The following is a 20,154-nucleotide window of genomic DNA, read 5'->3' on the forward strand; positions in this document are numbered from 1 at the left end:
GACAGCTACTGCGTCACCCGGGCGGCTGCTCCCACACTCTCCCCTTATAAGATCCAGATCTGCTGGGCAGGATGTTAATAAATGTGAAAATTGAATTCGAAGATTATTAAATATACTCCGGCGATGGGGCGACGGGTGCGGGACAGCATGATGTTGGAAGGTGTCGTAAAACTTCATCGACATCCTGTAGAAGGCAAGATGGACTTCCAAACGTGGCTTGGACTAAAATTAGTAAATCCTTTCCATCCGGAGCTAGAACACTTAGATGACTTCATCCGACTGTTGGAACGGTTTTGGGGGTTTCTGTTTATCACGGAACGTTACAGGCGTTGTCAATAGCATTCCTATCGATGTTGTCCATCTTCTGGATGGGTTTTACGTCGTGCAATAAAACGGATACACATGTTAATACACGCGTGTCTTCAAAACATGCGGAATTAACACCTTCGGATCACCCCGATACAACGCAACGGAGATGCGCAGCCGATTTCATAATGCACTTTGCTTTCATCGCTCTTCACCAAACCAATCTGATTCCACGCTTTAAGTCTTTCTTCAAGCATTGGAAGAGAAAGACTATGTGTGTATGTGTAGGGGTGAGAAACAGTTACCTTTATACCCAAGGTACGGAGAGGAAATCTAATCAGCGCATCAATTTGGATGCAAATATCCAGAGCACACCGGATACGGAGTCACACAAAATGGGAAAGGGTTACAAAATACCTCATCAAGCGTAATGGGATCTTCATTCTTCCTGTCACTTGGCTAATCCAAACATTCGGTGTCTAAACCGACACCCAAGCCCGTGCACGAATTCCCTTTTCAGTGCACCCTTTTTCTTCCCCGGTGTGAGGGCCACGCGCAGCACCGTTCCATTGTTCACACGTGTCTTGCGTATATCTAACACGTTTGCTCGTTCTCCAGCTCCGTGGCGAACACACCGATGAAGCGCGTGGCTAATAACGATGCTTAATTTATTGATCCCTTTTTTGGGAAAGGGTGTCGCGAGCAGCGAAGATACCACGACAAGGGGCGAGGAGAAAGTAATCTAAGCTGAATCTTAGCCCGAAAAGAAGCATCAAACAAACGCGCACTGTACTTCAGTATGGTTCCCTCTCTTCTTTGTCCAGATTTGAGCGGTGGGATCGGAAAGATTGCAGGGTTTTCGTTACATGGGACAGACTGTTTCAAAAATAGCTCATTTCCTTGAAAATATTCCTAGCTTTTTCTATTTCACTGAAAGACACATTTGAAACTATGATTAAATGGTACAATTTAATTGACATCTTTCAATGGTTAAATCGAAGTAGATGATGTACTTTAACATTTAAACCTAGCGTTGAATCTAGTAAAAGGCAAACTTAATACATTTAGCTGGAATAAATGTGATAATCGAACAAATAAAAACAAATATATTAAAGTCTGTTGCAATTAACATTCATTTAAAAACTTCACAACTTCAGAACCAAAAGAATAAATTTAAATTCAGCCAATTAACAGCACAGTTACTATAAACTTCATATATTTTGTGTTTATTGGTAAGAAATTAAAATTAATAAGTTTTTATTAAGCTTCGTAAAGTTTTTCTAATTGAACTAAACAGTCATTTCTTGATTATTGTTCCAATGTTTTTTATTCTTCTAAAACTGTCTCACTATAATGTTTTATATTGTTCTTTTTATAACACTTAGTAGTTAAATAATATTTTACCTTTTTTGTTACTTTTTATTTTTTCGTTTAAATTACTTTTTTTCATATTTTCCTAATTTTGCTCCTAATTTAAAATAGTAGCCGATGTAATAAAATTTCAACGTTTTTAGACATTATTCATTACTTATAATAGAAAAAACTAAGATTTTGTTAAAAATAGGCCAAATAAAACTATTTATTTTAGTGTTTTATGTATCAATTTTCCTTTCCATAATCAAATATCGAAATAAAATTATAAGTTTTATTTTAAACATTTTCAACGTGGCATCAAAAACGTATCGATCCAAAACAAGTAGTTACAAGTTTCCGTCTTATAACGAAATCGAATGCCTATCTCACGTAGAGCGTCCGATGAACGTTTATCAGTATGTCTTTGTTGTAAACGGTTTAGGTTTCCCATGTTAAACCCAATCCAATCCATTCATTCTCGAAACCCCCTGTAAAACAACGTAAAACGTAGCAATGTGGAGGTGTAAAATGGAAAGGGGAGGAAAAAGCACGGACCATGAAGTACCTGCTATCACTGCCAAACAATCTCCATCCAAGATGGACCGCTTTAAATACACAAATTCTACACTTTTACCCTCCACCCTGCTCGAGAGCGTGCCAAACAAATGGAATCCCGAAAGAAACCGAACACCACACCGCAATCCCTGTTGCACGATGCTCGCAAATGAATGAGTTCATAAATAATAAAAATGCTCCACATTCTCAGGGCCTCTCACCAGTGCCGCCGACATCGATCTCTGCCTGGGATCTATTTCAGGGGATTACACGATCGCACACAATCGAAGACCACTCGCCGGTGTGAATCGTGCACCCCTCTTATCCCACCGTTCCCGATCAGTAATGGAGTTCAATATCGATAAATCGTTCCGTTTATCATTTCCATTCCAAGTGGCCAAGTGGCGGAATAGACACTAAAGCGCTCACGGTGCTCTGAGTCTGAGGTGTATCGAACCAGCAGCTTCTCCGTGCAGTGTCTAGACCAACTCGCACGAAAGTAATCGATTCCCAACGGGTACGGTTGGTACAAAAAACTGGAAAAAATGCTGCACCTGCATGCTCGATAAACCAACCGGATGTTTTCCTGGTCCTGCATGCCTCCATTGCAATGTACAATGTACAATTTATTCATCGTTTGCAATGCATCTCGCACTGTCTGTTCGCAGACGTTCTGGGTTTGCATCATCTCTCGAACACTTGAAGAGGGCCGGCAGCTCCTGGACACCCGGAGGCCTGGTGAGACTGACTGGTACCACAACCGTGCCACACAAAGCACAAAGAAAGATGCCACCAATGCCCGGTGCACCGGTGAAAGATTCCGATCCACCGCTTCCACTACCGGAGCAATCCGCAAACTTACAATTTTTCTTCGAGCCTGCATACTCCAACCAAACCAGTGGTTGGTGGTTTCAGATCCTTCGCCCACATTCCCTACCAGCTTGCGAAGCAAAACAAAACGGTGCAGAATGTGCTGTATAATTTATTTAGCATGCCTAGCAAAAAATGGGTTGAGAAGGAATCCCCCCTTTTTCCTAGCCCAACTGCTCGTAAAACCCGCAAATCCATCTTTCGTAGCTGTTCGGTTTCCTCACTGCCAGCATCCAGTTACCCCTCCCGGGGACGTGGTTGAAAATAAATGGTCCACTGTGGCTAACCGTTCCACTAGCCGACTGTATGTGTGTGTGTTTGTGTATTTTTTGCTCTATATTTACTCAATTCTGTTTCTGATGAATTGTAGCTAGTCTGGATGAAACATTCTCATGCATGGAGGAGTCGGATCGACCATATCGGCACTCAGAAAATGGCCTCACTTCTCCAAATCTGCAAAATTTCTGACCATCCTTTTACGTACATGGAAACGTACATGGAAACCTGAAGACACGATGCCACCGGAAACCGCAATAGATAAGACAAATATGGTGGCATCAGCGAGTGGTTCAAAGTGAACCAAAAAAAAAGAATCCAATTCCTAAAATAACGATAGCGCACACTACATCTGCCTGACACAATGCAAGCCAATCATGCACAATCGGTACACAGCTACTTGCACGGATGTGCTCGGGTTGCCTCCTGCCTGCCACCCATGCCATAAGTACCAATCAATTCAATTTGTTATCCCTCGTTAAATTTATTCCCTTCAATTTTGGCGTCTTCGTGTGTTTCGCTTCTTTTGTTCCCCCCAAAAAGCTCAGCAGCAGAGCAGAGACGTGCGATGATAAAGTGGGTGGAAAATTGGTTCACGGTATGCTTCACAGACGATATGTCGCGTTCTCTACCCTTTCCCTGCGCCGAAAAATAACAAACAGATCCTAACTGTTTTCCATCCCCGGCGTGACTCTCGCTAAGCTCGACACGCGCTGATCTTCTTGAAAAATAAAGAGGGAGAAAGCACACTGGCACTGACACTCACCTGGTATGCACACCGGCAGCTTCGTCGAGTCCCACTCGTCCGTCTCGATGCTGCAGCGAAGCTGGGCTAGCTGTGGCTCCTGCAACCGGTAGCCCGTCTTGCAGGTGTAGTGTGCCGTCACATACTCCTCGTTGTCGTCTACCGTGAGCCGGGCCGAGCCGTGGGCAATTTCCGGCGGCTGCTCGCAGTCCTCGTACAGTTCGGCGAGGGCGGTCCTCGGCACTGCAGGATGTAGAGAGAAAGAGAAAACACAACACCGTAAAGTAAAACCAAACACATGTTAGATTAATCAAACATGGGCACAAATCGTAGATGATGTGTAATGGCACCGCTAATCACCGGACGGTCATCCGAGAAGCGTGTTTGCACGCGTCAACTCCGATAAGAATCACACACGCACACACACACACACACACACACACACACACACACACACACACACACACACACACACACACACACACACCACACGTACATCAAAAAGCAAAAAACGCTCGATGATATCGATGGTGCGCAGGATGACTCTGATTGACAGGCCTAGGGCACGGGTCTCCACCAACAATTGACCCAAAATATCAGTCAAACCAGCCGGCCAGCAAGCCAGCCAGCCTACCAGTTCGGTCCGTCAGTCAGTCAGTCAGTCAAATGATAAAAAGCGATCAGAACAGCTTTACACGGCTCGTGGTCCACCCGCTGCTCCCGGCAAATAGCCAATCGGCCAAAACCTATCAGATCGTGCGTCAATCACGCATCGATCCACCTCTGGACTAAAACCGGACACAACGTTGCGGTGTTTTGTCTCATCTTTCGATATCAAGCACTTCCAGAGCATAGACAAACACACACACCGGGTGGTCTGGTGGAACAGAGATTATTAGAATCCTTGTCATTTCGTCCATTTGGTCTCTTCAAAGCACAATTTGAGTGAATATTAATCACTTTTGGCGAGGGATAGTAATCACCTGATTCTACCAACAACAACAAAAAAGTGGAAGATATTATTGACCAGAGTTAGAATGCGGCGATCAAATATTTACATCATCGTAGCAGACCAGTCACCAATATCTCGTCTTCCGTCGTCCTTGGTATGGTGAAAACCGAAACGTAATTTCCTTTTCGGGGCGGACATCCAATCTCCGGTAGATAACAAACGAAATCATTTACTGACCAATGTTTCTGACACGCAAACCGCATCTTTTCGAGCGTTTGGAACGGGCAGCTCCCCATCATCCACAACCGATCATCCACAACCGTGACGTACACCAAAAAGTTGCTCCAAGAGCGTCAGACGGGGTCCGAGTAAGAAGTGAATTTATCAAAAATAGTACTTTAGATATTTCACTCAATGATTTGCTCATCAAATGGAAATATCCATTTTCAAAAGTATATAGACGATATTAGTTTACAAAACAACGTGATAAGGCGCACTTACAACAATTACATCAAAAAGCTTCAAATTTTGTAGAGTCCACTGACGTGTCATTGTGATTCATCGGATTATACCATTTTATAACTAATAAGATTCATATGGGTTTAATCAATACGGCCTTTTCGAACCGTTCCTCCTGAATAAAAAAAAGATTGATATGGTGGTGAACTATTAATGTCAAAACGTCTAGTTTTAAGGTTTTGTCAACAAAATTTTTGAAAAACTATTTGATGTCACAATATCCGATCCACTTCCTTAAATACCATATTTAGTCCAAAAACAGTATCATTGTTTATGTACTGCACAAAGTCAGAGCATAATTTACAAAAAGCTCTCAAACCCAAGAACTGTATTACTAAAAAAATCAGAAGACAATTTGTTTATTTGTTAATTTGTTTATTTGTATTTTTTAAGTGATTTTGCAGTTAAGTGCCATCAGTGGCCTTATCACTGATCTTATAAACTAATCTTATAATAACATAAAACAACACGGTACAATGTAACATCACCAAAAAATAAATAACAAAGAGTATCACAGCAAGAAATACGGGTTAACACAGGGAATTCCAGTGAAAAGAGTCATAGTGTGCATTAAATCTGATAGCCATCGCAGTCAAAGGTTCATTGTCGCTGTATGCACGTCAGGTTTGGTTAACTCTTAGTAGCCTATAGTTTCTTAAAATACGAGCAGGTACGTGGAAATAAACTCTATCTAAAAGGTTCGGTGAATCTATCTCTCCTAGGATGATTTTTTTAGTGTAGTAGTTTCAAGTAAAGAACATCACAGATCTTCGAACAATTTCGAATCAACAGTCAACTCTCTCTTATTTGAGAGCCGATGGAACTAAGATCAAATAAGGGAGCTTTTCAAATTAGAGAGATTGAAAGTGAAAGAAAAATTCATACAAACTAAAAAGAGAACATTTAATATGCACCCTTGACTATTGCTATAGGAAACTGCATAAACAATTTCAGATTGGATCATCCATCATGCAATAACTATGGCAACACCATACACAACTGAGAAGGATACAGATTTCAGAGGTTTTCTAAATTAGAGGGAAGAAAATGTACTGTAAATAAAGGCACTGCTAATTTTCTAATCCAATCAGGGATGGAAAATAAATCTGCATAACTGTCACAAAGTTGAAAAGTAACGGTCCAGTATAAAGTCTGCTATAAACTAGCTACAATTGTCAATGTGAGTTATCTAAGTTGTTTTTTAATCCTTGTTTCAATTAATAAGGCTCGGATTTTTTCCTCATAGCCTATTTTTATGTTTTTTTTTTCAAAAACTATCATTCTTGAACAAAGACACATGCTTTTGTAAAGAGATTGTTAGCCAACTATCCAAACTTCTAATATAAAGCAAGGCAGCTAGAATGCGTGCAACTACTGAATTTCGAACTGTATCACGTGTACTCTCTCCTTTACATCATCTTTCTATCTCTTTCTTTTCACAAAGCCTACCCTCAGAGAGTGTAATCGATTCTTCCAGCCAGCACCTATTAACGTATCATCTCTAGCGGTAATAACTACACCCAGATGAACGTGAGTGTAATCGAAACCCTCGCTTCCTGTCAACTTTGACACGTCTCAAGATCATCTCACGCATCTTCAGTAAACACAACCACTGAATGTCGAATGAATGCCGAATAATACCCTCGGCCCTTGAGGCAACTAGTGCTCCAGTCACGTTCCCACGCATGTATGTATGTGTGTGTATTTCTGAGGATGTTATAAAACACCTCAAATGGGTACTCTTAAAATAACGTAAAAAACTGACACCCAAAAACCGATGACACTGATACACGGTGGCACACACGCGCCATGTAGCGCACGCAGTGGGTGACAAATTAAATTAAACGACGTCAACATTTCGCCGGGTAGATTTCACGCTTTTTGATTAACCGACCGGTTGACTGAGGGGGACAGTATATTAGCCACAGGCAGCCCACACGCAGCAACCGGTAGCATGTTTTCGATCCCACTCCCAACGACCGGGGTAAGAGCGGGCCAAGTGCACCCAACAATTCCCATTCAGAAGTGTCTTACCCGGAAGAAGCATCGCAATGAAGAGTTCTTTAATACGCGAAGACGTGTGGGTGTAGGGAGGGGTTTGATTTGTTGGTGAGAGGCGAGGCAGAGGGCCACCGGAAATCGTCAGCAGTTTTATTGTCACATTGTTCATCCGGTGCGAAGGAAGGGCGGCCAGCACAAACACACGCGTGTATCGTTTATTTTACGTCCACATACCAACCAATATCCAGGCGGTTGCAAATATGTGTCCTTCCATCTTCTTTGTTTTCTGTTCCGTATTACACTCCCTCTTACTCCCCCTCTGTGTCTCGCCAATCGAATGAAGGAAGGTTCGTGCGAAGGATCCTTTCCCAAAAACCTCAGCGACCACCTCCTGCTTGACAACTTTATGCCGCAAGGCGTCGGAATGAGGGATTCCTATGGGAGCGGAAAATCCGAACCCACCCATTCTAACCTCTCATTTCCTCCTCTTTCCCCTGCACTGCGTTCTTCTTTAGATCGTGGAAGATAAACGGCGGAAGATATCACATTAGCTGTCATTGTCACAGTTATCTTCATCCGCTCGGCCGCTCGGTCGGTCGCTACCGATGAAATAGCACGCCGGCCACGCCTAATAGACACCCCCAACCCACCCTCCGACGCCCTACCGCCCTCCCCTGGGAAGAAAAATAATGGTTTGTTACAAATTTCTGTGTGTGGCTTGATGTGGCTACGACTTCCTGTCACGTTTTCCTCCGGCGAGGCCACCGCGCAGTATGATGAAGGTGCGGCGCTCGCACACACACACGCACTACGCGATGAGATTTATGTGCTCGCAATCGTATGTGTCTGATTTCCTACTTTTTTCACGCTGCTATTGTTGCTGCCAGTGGTGTATATCAGGCAATGGTGGCGACAGCGCGCCATCGAACCATCCGACCAATGCCTGATGAAATCCGATCAAAACCCAACACACAAACACACAAGCGCGCCCGGTGGTGGTGCTGGCTAATAAAAGTGAAATAAATTTTAATCTTTGCTACGTTTTGCGGTTCGAACCGAGCAAGACGGAAGACGTCTTACTGGGCTGCCAACGGGGGGTGCAGCTGTTACATCAGCCCGACGCCCACAATCACGCTGATTTCCTGAGGGTAGGGACGGTGAGGGGAAGGAATGCTTGGTAGCAAATTAAAAACCATTCATCGAACGGTGTTTGTCGAATGTGTGAAACAAACGATCTTATTTGCTTTGCCCGTTTGTTCGTGTGCTTCGTTGCTACTGGGTATTTGTAACAACTGTGGCTGGCAAGGGATGGTTTTCGCAAGTGAAGCATTTGCACTCCGGACACGTACCGCTGGAATTGATTCAATCATTCCATCAACAAATCGGCGAGCGGGAAGGATACGATGTATGGAAGCTTTGAATAGAGTGTGGGGTAAATTTCTTTTAAAGTTGTTCATCAGTTTATGAAATTGAAGCATATTTAGCCTTTTATATGATTGCTAGCACACCTCTGAGAAATTGCATGAAAGCTACAGCAAACAATTATCAGAAATCAAAAAATTTACTGTAAACAAGAGACTATAATGATGTTTCGGTTAGCTTAGGTACAAACAAAACTCGTAGAGAAACTTAAATATTTTCAAATAACCAGTTTGAAAGCCTTTACCTAAGCTATTACCTGTGTAGAATCAAAAAAGTTAAATCGTTGACGGACGATTTATGACAATTCCTGCACACAACTGTGCTGAAGGACTAGTTTAAACAAACAGTTTCTTCCCAGTCTACTTCTAAAGAATTATTGGAGCATCAATTAAGTGCCAGTTTTTGGCCCATCCAACAGTGTTGTGTAGTTTTTGGGCTTTTAACTGGACTTTTAGATAAGTGCTGTGGTTGGGAACATAATCGATATAGCCAAATTTTGCGTCATATTTTTCCTAAGTGGTGACTGGTCGTATTGCTAGCTTGTCAGGTTTTATAACTTCTGAGTTGTTCACCTCGTAAAATTAGTTGTGTTCAGAGTACTAACAGCTTATGACTTCTTCGGTTTCTTCGAATTAAAGGTACAGAATTATTCTTCTTGATTTGTACGCTAGCCAAAACATGAAGTAAAGAGCAATCGAACTCATCAGGTAATTGGGAGATAATTGCCATGACAAGGGTCATATAACAAATGTTAATAGGGTAAATGTACCAATAGTGCTGCAGTTTGTAGTGGTACAGATGTGTTTCAATGGATTCAAAGTGTCAGGAAGGTAAATTCATAGCAATTGGAATATGTTTGGAATATATTTTTGTGACTGCTTTGTTGTACCTATAACGGTGGTATGGTTCCTATAGTCATCATATTGTGTTCCTATAGTGGTGGTAAACAAAGATGCCTCAAAAACAATGTATAATATCAATGGAACTTAGTTTTGAAGCTGTTTTTGTATAAATAGCATGGGTTACTGTCATAATTTCGATTTCTTACATAATTAGATCGAAAAAAATGTATAAATTTGGTTGATGAAAATATTGCCTAAGCACTGTATAACACCTGTCGTCAACCCACACTCGGAAGAGAAAGCTTGATTTGAAGTCGATTTTTCACTCGGCCAGATAAACGAATGTTGGCCTTTGTTTGGTAAATTTCTTACAGAAAACTCATTTCAGTTGCTTATTTAAATGAAAACAGTACGACATTTCAAAAATTTCCTCGAAAAAATCTAAAATGACCTGTTTTTATTGATTTATTAACTATAACCACTATAGAAACATGCCTGTTTTGTCTACCTATAATGGCACTATGGTAAAAAACACTCAAAAATACGTAAATACGGTCAAAAGGCAATTCATTTCAGTAAAGCAATAACATTTCATAACAGCTATGTTAAAAAATTAATGATTGCGTTATGATGTATTCATTCAGCATGTAAACAAAGATATGAGTTTCGTAATGAAATCCTAAGGATTTTGGAAAAATGTTGACAGATTTCACGAAATAATGGATTTATTAATAACTTTATTACTTTTAATGTATCTCTATGCAACGCATTTTAGTGCAATACCACCACTATTGGTACTACCACCACTATAGGTACGTTTATCCTATTCTGATCTAAAACACGACTTTAGTTGGTGATGACATTAGAATTGTAGAAAGTGAAAAAATAAAACAGCAGATATTGTCATTGGTAAAATATCCCAATTCGTGGAAGATTGTAAAGACCTTTCGCTATTTCGCTAAAATATGTTAAAAAGGATAATCATCTTTGAGCCTTAACCCCCTCCTCTATCCACTATCTCTACTTAATACCTCCAATTCTCAAAACACAATCCATCAGCAACACTAGCATCAACAATGCACCAATAATGGGCGCTGGCTGAAAAGCAACTTTTGTAGAGGAAATTTTATCTCAAAAAACCTACTAAATATGAACCGGATGGATCGTTCGAATCGCTCCTTGAAAAAAGGTCGGAAACCACTGTCCAGGATGAGCAGATTGAAACATGCAGAAAAAAGTGCGATTGAAATGTAGAATTTTTTCTTTTGCAGTATTCAACCCTTCCAAAACACACTAATGTGTTTTGTTTGGAAGAAACCGTTGGATTAGGTTGCCCCAAAAAATGCAAATGGGTGTTTAATAAACTTTTACTTTATAAAATATTTTAGGTCAACCGAGTATGCTCGAGATAAGGCTAAATTTACTTGAAAAGGATGTCCTGAGATCAATATCTACCAAAACGATGAATAATGTGACATCTAACGATGTATTGAAAATATGGACGCAAATACGACATAAATTATGAAAGTAATTAAGAACTTTTATGCAGTGTTAAGAAACAAGACTCAATAATTAAACTTCTCTGTATCTTTGACTGCTGCGTTGCTTTAGGTCGAATTACTGAATAGTGTCTACTTTAAGGATTGTCACGAGCAAATCATTGATTTGATGATAAACCTTTTTTAAAAGCTCTCACATAAACATTTACATTCTTCTTTAATAGTTGCCGAAGCAAGTTTTTTTTTGTACCTTAACAAATAAATAAAAGCTTACTAATGTTGTTTACGATGCTGAAACTCCCTGTTTAAATCAATTCCAAATAACATTACCTTGATAAATTACGTTATCAGGCTGCCCATCAGGTTATCCCATCAGGCTGCCGTTGCATACTATAAGTCACCCTATTTCATTTGCAATCAAATCACTCATTCAAGCAAATATTTAACACTCCTTCTATCTAACCACGCACCCGAACCACAATCGTGCCACAAACCCCCGAGACAAAAGTTGTAACGCTGCTGCAATGGAACGAAACGTTCCCCGTTCGTTAAACATTTATGGAAACGAACCGAAAATTCGCTCAACAAAATCCGAGGTGGGCACGTTTCTGTACCAGCTCCGTCTGTCTCCGTCACACTAAACAAAACGGGAGGGGTAATGAATGAATGTCATCGAAATGATAGCTTTTTCGCATCCCAACGGCCGCTCTCCTTCCCAGGCTCCCCTCATCATCAACTCACCGGGTTTCACCTAGGTCGTAAATTATGAAACCACTGGCGTTTTCTCGAATCTGCATAGTCGAAAAACCATTTTGCACACACAGAGACATCTACCAAACAGCACTACCAATGCCATACCCGAGGATAAGCCATGATGATGTATCGCAATTTATGCCACAAATGTTATTTCCCCTGTTTTCTGTTTTACCAGAGCCAGCCTAACCGAAAGCTAAGCAAAATCGAAAACTTGTATAGCATCATAAATTCATTAGCACATATTCCGAATGCTGCTTACCGTTCCCTTCAACCCGTTCCATCAAGGAAAGAGACGATTTGACAACAGTGATTGTAGCCTGCACACCGCAACACTTTTCAATCGATACCGTGTGTTTTCTGCTGAATTATTCCAGCAAGACAAGACATCGGCAGAACGGGGACCCTTTTTTGGGGGACATCGAAAACGTTCGTTGTGTTCGATAAATAAACCATTGCTCCGTGTTGCCGTACAGTTTTGCTTCCGTAAAACGAAGCAACATCAAGACAAAGACACACTGGCAGCGGTGGAGATGGGTTTTGGGACCATGTCCCATTAGTCTTCCCAAATCTCACACAAACCCGGCACGTGACACGTGGGCTGTCGCTACCAACAGACGTCTGTGAAATCACACACGCACAAACACACACACACACTCTCTTTCGCCCTTATTTGGTCATTCGTCAACCTTTGTCGTTGGTGGCAGAGGGAAGGGCTGATGGGCGCCCATGAGACGAAGACGTAATGCCCCAAAATGGACAACTTTCGGCCGAAACGCCGCCGACGACAACGCTCCACTTTGGGAGCTGATTTGTACGAAATTTGTCTACCCCGATGTTGAACGCGAGAGCGGGTTGAACCGGTCGAAAGATTAAAGGTGAAATGCGTGTCAGCAGCTTGTGCGGAGGAAAATTCATCACCTTCCGAACCGGCCCGGATTTGAACCCGATGGGTCGTTCGAATCGATTTAGCCCCACTGAGATCTTTGTTTTGATTTACTCTTTTTTCTACTCTTCTGCCACCTTTTTGTTCTCTGCCAAGCTGTTGCAAATGATGCGAGGTGCTAATGTATTGTGAAATGCATGTGTGTGTGTGTTGCTGTGTTGTACCGCTATCAACTTTTGCCAACCAACAATCATAAAACAGCCATTAACTTACACACTCCCGGGTGAAACGTGCGCCTCCATCACCGGGCCGTGACATCGATCTCGGACTGTCCCGACCGTCGCTTTTGTCACGTTCGCCGATCACACAACCTTTTGCTGTGAAGGCGCCGGCACAATCGACAATTTATCGACCATATGGTCACCCGGGTGGTCTGCCGCCGTTGAAGAGGAAAGTATGTTTATTTAGCAAGCGAAAGGAAAGGAAGAAAAAAAACACGAAGCAAGCAAAAGAATAAAGCATAAACAGCAGCCAAAGCCTCAACACGCTGATGGTACTGCCACCGATGGAAACAACGCTGACCGCACTGGACCACACGATGCGGGCGAAACTTTCTGACCTCATGAAAAGTGATCCATTTCCCACGTCCTTCGTTGCTGCGTCGTTTATTCCTTCCCCCGTACTTCTTTCTCCTTCAACCCAACTCGGGCTGGGTGGCAGTTTGTGATGGCAGTTTATCACATTTTACCATCCCGGGAAAACCCGGACAGAGGGACAGTAAAAAAAAACCCGATGGTTGGATGCATTAGAGGAAGGAAGAAAGGACTTTCGTTGCTTTGTTATAAACAAAAAGCTATCAAGAACTTTGCCAAAGCTGCCGCTGTTGAGCGATGCACAGAGAGAGAGAGGGAGAGAGAGATAGACAGAGAGTGAGAGCTATCAAAAGCTCATTTTTCAAAGCCGGCATGGCGGATGTGTTTGCGTTTTGTAAAGCGCGCTCGGCGCATCCAGCTGGCACATTAGTTATCATTTAAAGTTCATTTTCTGTTGGCGTTTTGTTGCCTGAGCACGTTTATGATTGTTTGGTGGAAAGTAATGATTTTGCTTTGCTTTCTTTGTGACGGCATGATTAATTATTGCCCAACCTAAAAGACGCCCAGATAAGTGCTGGAAAAATGTGTTGAACAGTGGATCAGAGATGGAATTAGATGCTCGCATCTTATTTCAGTTTAAAACAGTTTGAATGCTTGTCAAAATGATCAATCCAGGCGGTGAAGCTTACACCCAACACAAACCTAATGTAATCAATCTTATACTAGACTCTGGAACAATAATCAACACAAACAATGGTCAAACCACCCGACACAGATTGCTCATCGCCAAGCATAATACATTTTTCATCCTTTTAAGCCAACCAAAAACCCGATTATGCTAGTTTTTCATCCGCGTACCCGATTAACCATTCACCATCTACCACCGAACCGCCATTGAATTACCAATTTTTACAGAGCGTGAAACGGGGTTTGCTTCAAAACTGTCGCAGCAGAAACGACGAGAAACAGCTCCACCACCGTCAATCAGTTTTAACGCCAAATCTAATCAAACCGTTCACCAAACCGTGATTCCGGAAAAACCGCCCGCGCAACCAACAAGTCGAAACTTTCACCGTTCCCGCTCCTAATGCACGATGGAGGCGCATGGTCATGGACGGGTTTGCTCGCGCATGGATGGGACGGGTTTTGTCTAATGCTCCACAAACCGTCCCTATCCCTCCGCCAGTGGGCGACGGCCACGGCACACTTCTAATCGATTTATGGTTCAATTTTCTTTGCGGAAACAATTTTCTTTCCACCGTTCACCCATCCGTTTGGGAAGCTGCGCTGTTTGGTTTGGTTTCGTGCCGTGCGCTGGGGGAGGTTTTGCACCGAAGGGAAAGTTTCTTTTGCGCACTACACAGAACACTGTTTCATTGCTAGATATGTGTGTGTTCTCATGATGGAGGTTGGTATGATTTCATTTAATGCCGTTTATGATAGCTTGCTACCAAAGCCGTCGTGTTTCTTTGCTTATTTCCAATTAATTGACGTTTCTTCTTTTTGTACAGATTTTCCAAGAAATTATATCCAATGAAAAGGTCCTTTTGCTCTGGGTACGACTTTGTGGACGACAATTTGGTCGTCTATATTTAAGTCAATGTTCAACGCTACCAGTTACCGAGGTACCAAAGTCAAAGTGTCGCTCTTTCTCTCTCTCTCTCTCTCTTTCTCTCTCTCTCTCTCTCTCTCTCCCCCTTAGAAAAGCTGCTTCATCGCGACGGACCATTTTAGTTTTTCCAAGAAAAAGCAATAGACTTTTCGGCGTAAAATTGTTGCTCGCACAAGCAGTACATTAAACTGGCTGGTCGGTTGGGCCTGACCATCGTCACGACAATGCCAAATTAAATAACACTCAGATTAAATGAGTGTTTAGCAAAGCAGCAAACCCTCCGGGAAGGTGGAAATTATCCACAGCCATTTTCTAGCCACTGTGGGGATTTGAAAGGATAATCCTGGATGCTTTAATTAAAGCCTAACCTAGAATTGGTAATGTCAGCTTCACCTTAAAAAGCGTGACACAATCCTTAATGGCTTGGACTTGTTGATTTTTGTTTTGCTTTGCTGTTTTGTTTGCATTACTCTGCAGTTGAGGCAGTTGAGATTAAACTAAATCTTTTACTACACGCACAGCATAAAAGCAAGCTCCACCGTAGCTCGGAAAGATCAATCTATAGAAAGCTTGATTTCTGATTTGAACTCCAATTTATCATCCCTTGCGTTCGCTTTCACCTTTCGGAAAAGCGCTCGAAATAATCCTGCTGCCCTTCTTTCGCTTCTACGCTTCTCAGTAACAACAGCAAAACAGAAACAAAAGTCCATTACAACAGCTATCGATGAACCTCGCTGGTGCATGGTGCGTATGGCCACGCAAAGCCTATGGCAAATTGTTCCAAAAATAAACAACGATTGTCAGTCGTGTTTCGTCTCGATTTCGTGGCCAGCTAACGTCCATTTCACCATCTACACCCACCCCCGCTACCTAAAACCCCTCGAAGCGTGGCTTAAGAACGGACTCACGATCACGCATACTTTCGTGATTCTAGTTGGCGAGTGTTTAGTGTGTGTGTGTGTCGCCCGGATGCAGTGTTGTCCCTGTTGCTTGCAGTTGCATTGGAGAAAAAACTCTCTTCTGTGCACCCTTTTTCCCCACTTTTCGATGTTTTGCATTTTTCGTCTGATTTGACTCTCTCGCACTCTTTCTCTTTTTCTTGCTTGAATAACTCTTTGTGACTTACGAAACGTATCGAAAAGGGCAACATGGGGATGGCTGGGTGACTACTGCACCCGGGGTGGGTGGCGTTGTTTTTCCTTTTTTTTTTTCAAACGGCCGAACTGGCAGGGTATAGAAGGGGAGCTAGAAAAAGTTCACACAGTGGGCGAAATAGATCGGCCTAATTTGTCAAATAGCGCACAGATGAGGCAATAAATCCGCCGCGAAGCGGTGAGTGTTTTATTTTGTTTTGTATACAGGCGGGCGCGTGCGCTCACGCTCTGACAGAGAGGCGGAGCAGCTCTTATCGGTGTTGCATGTGCAGCAGACGCAGAAAGTGACTGTAGGATTAGAAGGGGCCGGGGATGGAAGGTCGAAGAGGGAGGCAAACGTTTGGGGTAGATTGGGATAAGTGCTTCGAGGTAAAATCCGGTTGCGAGGTTGGACAGCATCAATAGACAATAAGGGAGCAAGTAAAAGGGAAGGTAAAAAGGTCGCCCTAGTAAAAAGGTACGTGTGATGCCATTCAGTGTTTCGTTATCTTTCTAAAGACTATTTCCCTCATTTGTAAAACATGGTAGAGAAATTTTAGTGGTTCAGGTTCAATTTTGAGATTTGATTACTTTAAAAAGCCGTAATCACTAAGAGAAAATGCACCAATATCGTAATAATAAATCGCAAAAATGAGCAATTGCATTATTCATAATTAATTCCAGACTTTCGAGACTTTATTCCAGAACCACGCAGCTGGACAAGTCAGTTCTTGCAACGGGAGGACGGTCCAACCTAGGCTTGAACCTACACGACAGCCATGTTTTTTTAAATCGTACGAATTGACGACTATACCACGGGACAGCCAACGTACTTTTCATTTATTTCTTTTGTTAAGCATTTTTATCTTTTTATTCTGAACAAATATTAATGCAATAGGTAAATTCATCTAATGTTTTAAGTTTTTCAAAGTACAGTGGAACCCCCTCATAACGAGTTTAATACGTTCTAATGACTCACTCGTTATGCAAAAAACTCATTATGCGAGAGGCTCTTTTTCATACAATTGGTATACAAAGTGAAATAATTGATTCCAGGTTAAAAACAAATTACAGGTGCATGAGGTTTATATGCATCACAACCATACGGAACACCTCAAAGTGGCAACAATTCTTAGTATCGAAATTCTTGCCTTCATGAGCAAGTAAATCAAGAATGTATGCAAGAACACACCTCACACTTGTCAAGCACATGTTTCTTAGGGAGGTACACTACACACTAAAATCCACGTTCTGCCCTCTTCCATGGCCGAAGCCGAAGAGAGGCTCCAATATTGTCAAATAAGAAGAAAAGAACCACACTTACTTCACTTGTCGATATATAAGCGCAGCTAAACTCTCAGCTCCGCTATCTGATCTGAAAAGAGCTATCAGGATGTGGAGTGGACGCACCCATGGCCCACCCCGGCTCTTTTCAATGTTTGTATAACTTCTTGAGTTTTGGGCTGGCAGTGGGTGTTTATGTGTCACTTTTCCTCCACACTTATAACTGCCTCTTTTGGAAAGAGCTTGCTATTTAACGATTCTTAGTATTGAAACTCTTGAACTGATCACGATTTCTTATCGGGAACAAAAATTAAACTGCTCGTTATGCGGGATTTCACTCGTTAAGAGAGGCATTTAGATTCGCTTGTTATGCGAAAAACTCGTTATAAGGGGCACTCGTTAAGAGGAGTTGCACTGTAATTGAACAGAAAAATAAAACAAAACAATTTTACGCCTCATTCGATTGCAAAGCAAAAGACAGGCAAAATTTTGAACGTTCTCTAAACTTAAAAAAAATGAGTAAAAGACATGCTGGTAAAAAGAAATATACAAGAAGACTAACAGACTGAGAGCAGAAATGTCATCTGTAGAGGTAGCATTAATCAAACCGTCGAAAGCCCTTCATGCAAGAGTAAGACTATAAATCAATTCAAGGTTCTTCTAAACATAAAAAAAACTAAACCAAACACTTTTTGTGTGCATTTTTTGCTTCTTTAATTTAAGATCAATAAAATAAGATCAAAAAGTTTTTTTATTAATTTAAAGATGTTAGATTCTTGGCTAAAATTTCGATGAAACTGGGCGATGATTGGTCCTGCTAATTAAAAACACTATTTTCAGTAACTTATCAAGTCTGTAACTTATTACTTACTGCAAAAAATAAATTAAATTGAAGAAACAAAAACAAAAGCAGAAGATCAATTAACAGAAAGTTGTTATTTTTCATTCTTCTTTTTTACCAAACATCGAAAATAAGAGACAAATACACATTCACACATACACATATATAAAATGCTTAAAGCATAATACGGATCCATAAAAACTCATTTCATATTCCGGCGCCTCGTGCTGTGTGCATCACGGTCGAGTTTGCTCCCCCTTCCAAACCCCCCTCCCAGCTCGATTGCACTCAGCCCGAGTGCAGCAGCAATACCAATAGCTGGCTTCCATTTCAAACTCCACACACTGGGATGAGAATGCTGGTGCCATCGTTAGTCCAAAATGGACATATCATTCCAAACACACGCCACTCGCTCCAAGCAACAAAGCAACAACAAAAAAAACGTTACACATTTTGGCCCTTTTCTCCTTCTCCTACATCTCACCTGCACCCTGACCCACTCCACAAAGCTGACCGGTCGCAAGGCACAGTTTTATTGAAGCGCACCATACCGCCCGCACCGTCTACGCGCATTAATGCGGCACGCACCGGGAGACACGGGGGGGATAAGGAACATCCTCCCACCGGGAAGGAAAACATTCCACCGCCCCGACGCAGCATAATTTCATGCTGTGCGTGTTGCGGCACCGGGAGCAGCATCCATAGCCGGCGCCCACCTACACCTACACGCGCACAAACTGCAGCGCCGCAGACGACGACAGAGTAGAAGCGAGCGAGTGACGCGCGGAAAACGGCAAAGGCAAAACAAATGCTCACACTTGTGTGACAGACGGACGGTCCATTTCTAGCACCTTTTGGGCTGAAATCGAAATCGTGACTTGTGCGTCTTATTTTGTTCGGGATGGGTGGGTGTAGTGGGTTGGTGTGGGGAACCTGCTGGGAGAGGTGTTCGGCGTGCCCAAGGCGAAGATCATCTTACCCGTCCGTGTTCGCTCGGGTTCGTGATTTGTTTCTTTCTTCGATTGTTTATGTAGCTACTGCCGTAAGTTGCACCGCGTCACCGTTTTCTAATCGATTGGTGTATTGTTTTGCCGTTGGCTTGAGTGGCATTGGAAGGGAAGAGATGCGTGAAGGAGAAGAGCCGCAGGGGTAAGGGAAAGCATTAATCGTTTGCTTTCGGGTCGAGTTTGCTGCTATCGTGATCGACATGACTTTGAGATATTGATACTTTGGTTATTGATGTTTTGGTTGATTTGGGAGGCAACTGCAACAACATGGTATGGCAATACGTACGTAAGACAAACAATGCTGCTCAATTGCGTATTCATTTATGTTTATTTGTGCAGCAATTATGCTACAGTTAATATTACTAATAGAATAATTGCGTCCAGTCATGTTATTAGCAGACCATGTGCTACGGCTCAAGCCCCATAATACAATTCTGCGATGGGTAAACCAACAACGTTATTGAAAACTAAGGCCAGTGATTTAAGCAGACTTAGTCCTACAACTTATGCGTTGTTCTGGTGGTACAGACGTCAACTCGTACGTCTTAACAACATCGTCATGGATTCAAGCTCCGAATGGACCGTGGCCCCATAGGACTGACTATCATGCTTTGGGTAATCAATGAGTCACTGAATGCCAAGCCCTTTAATGGTACAGGCAGGCCTTGGCCCATAACAGTTGTTGTGCCAAAGAAGTAGAGGTCC

At 42.3% G+C, this 20,154-nt stretch overlaps 1 protein-coding gene across 3 annotated transcripts in view; it reads right to left on the bottom strand.

The window, feature by feature from the left end:
* The window catches only part of LOC121594681 (fibrillin-2), a 105,731-nt gene that overhangs the window by 74,144 nt on the left and 11,433 nt on the right, over positions 1–20,154 (bottom strand). For all 3 annotated transcript variants that reach the window (XM_041918240.1, XM_041918237.1, XM_041918239.1), the window contains exon 2: positions 4,127–4,348. In XM_041918240.1, coding sequence (XP_041774174.1) covers positions 4,127–4,348 — 222 coding nt within the window. The remainder of the gene's footprint in view (positions 1–4,126; positions 4,349–20,154) is intronic.

The sequence above is a fragment of the Anopheles merus genome, chromosome 2L (assembly GCF_017562075.2).
Source record: "Anopheles merus strain MAF chromosome 2L, AmerM5.1, whole genome shotgun sequence".
In the NCBI taxonomy this organism is placed as follows: Eukaryota; Metazoa; Arthropoda; class Insecta; order Diptera; family Culicidae; genus Anopheles; species Anopheles merus.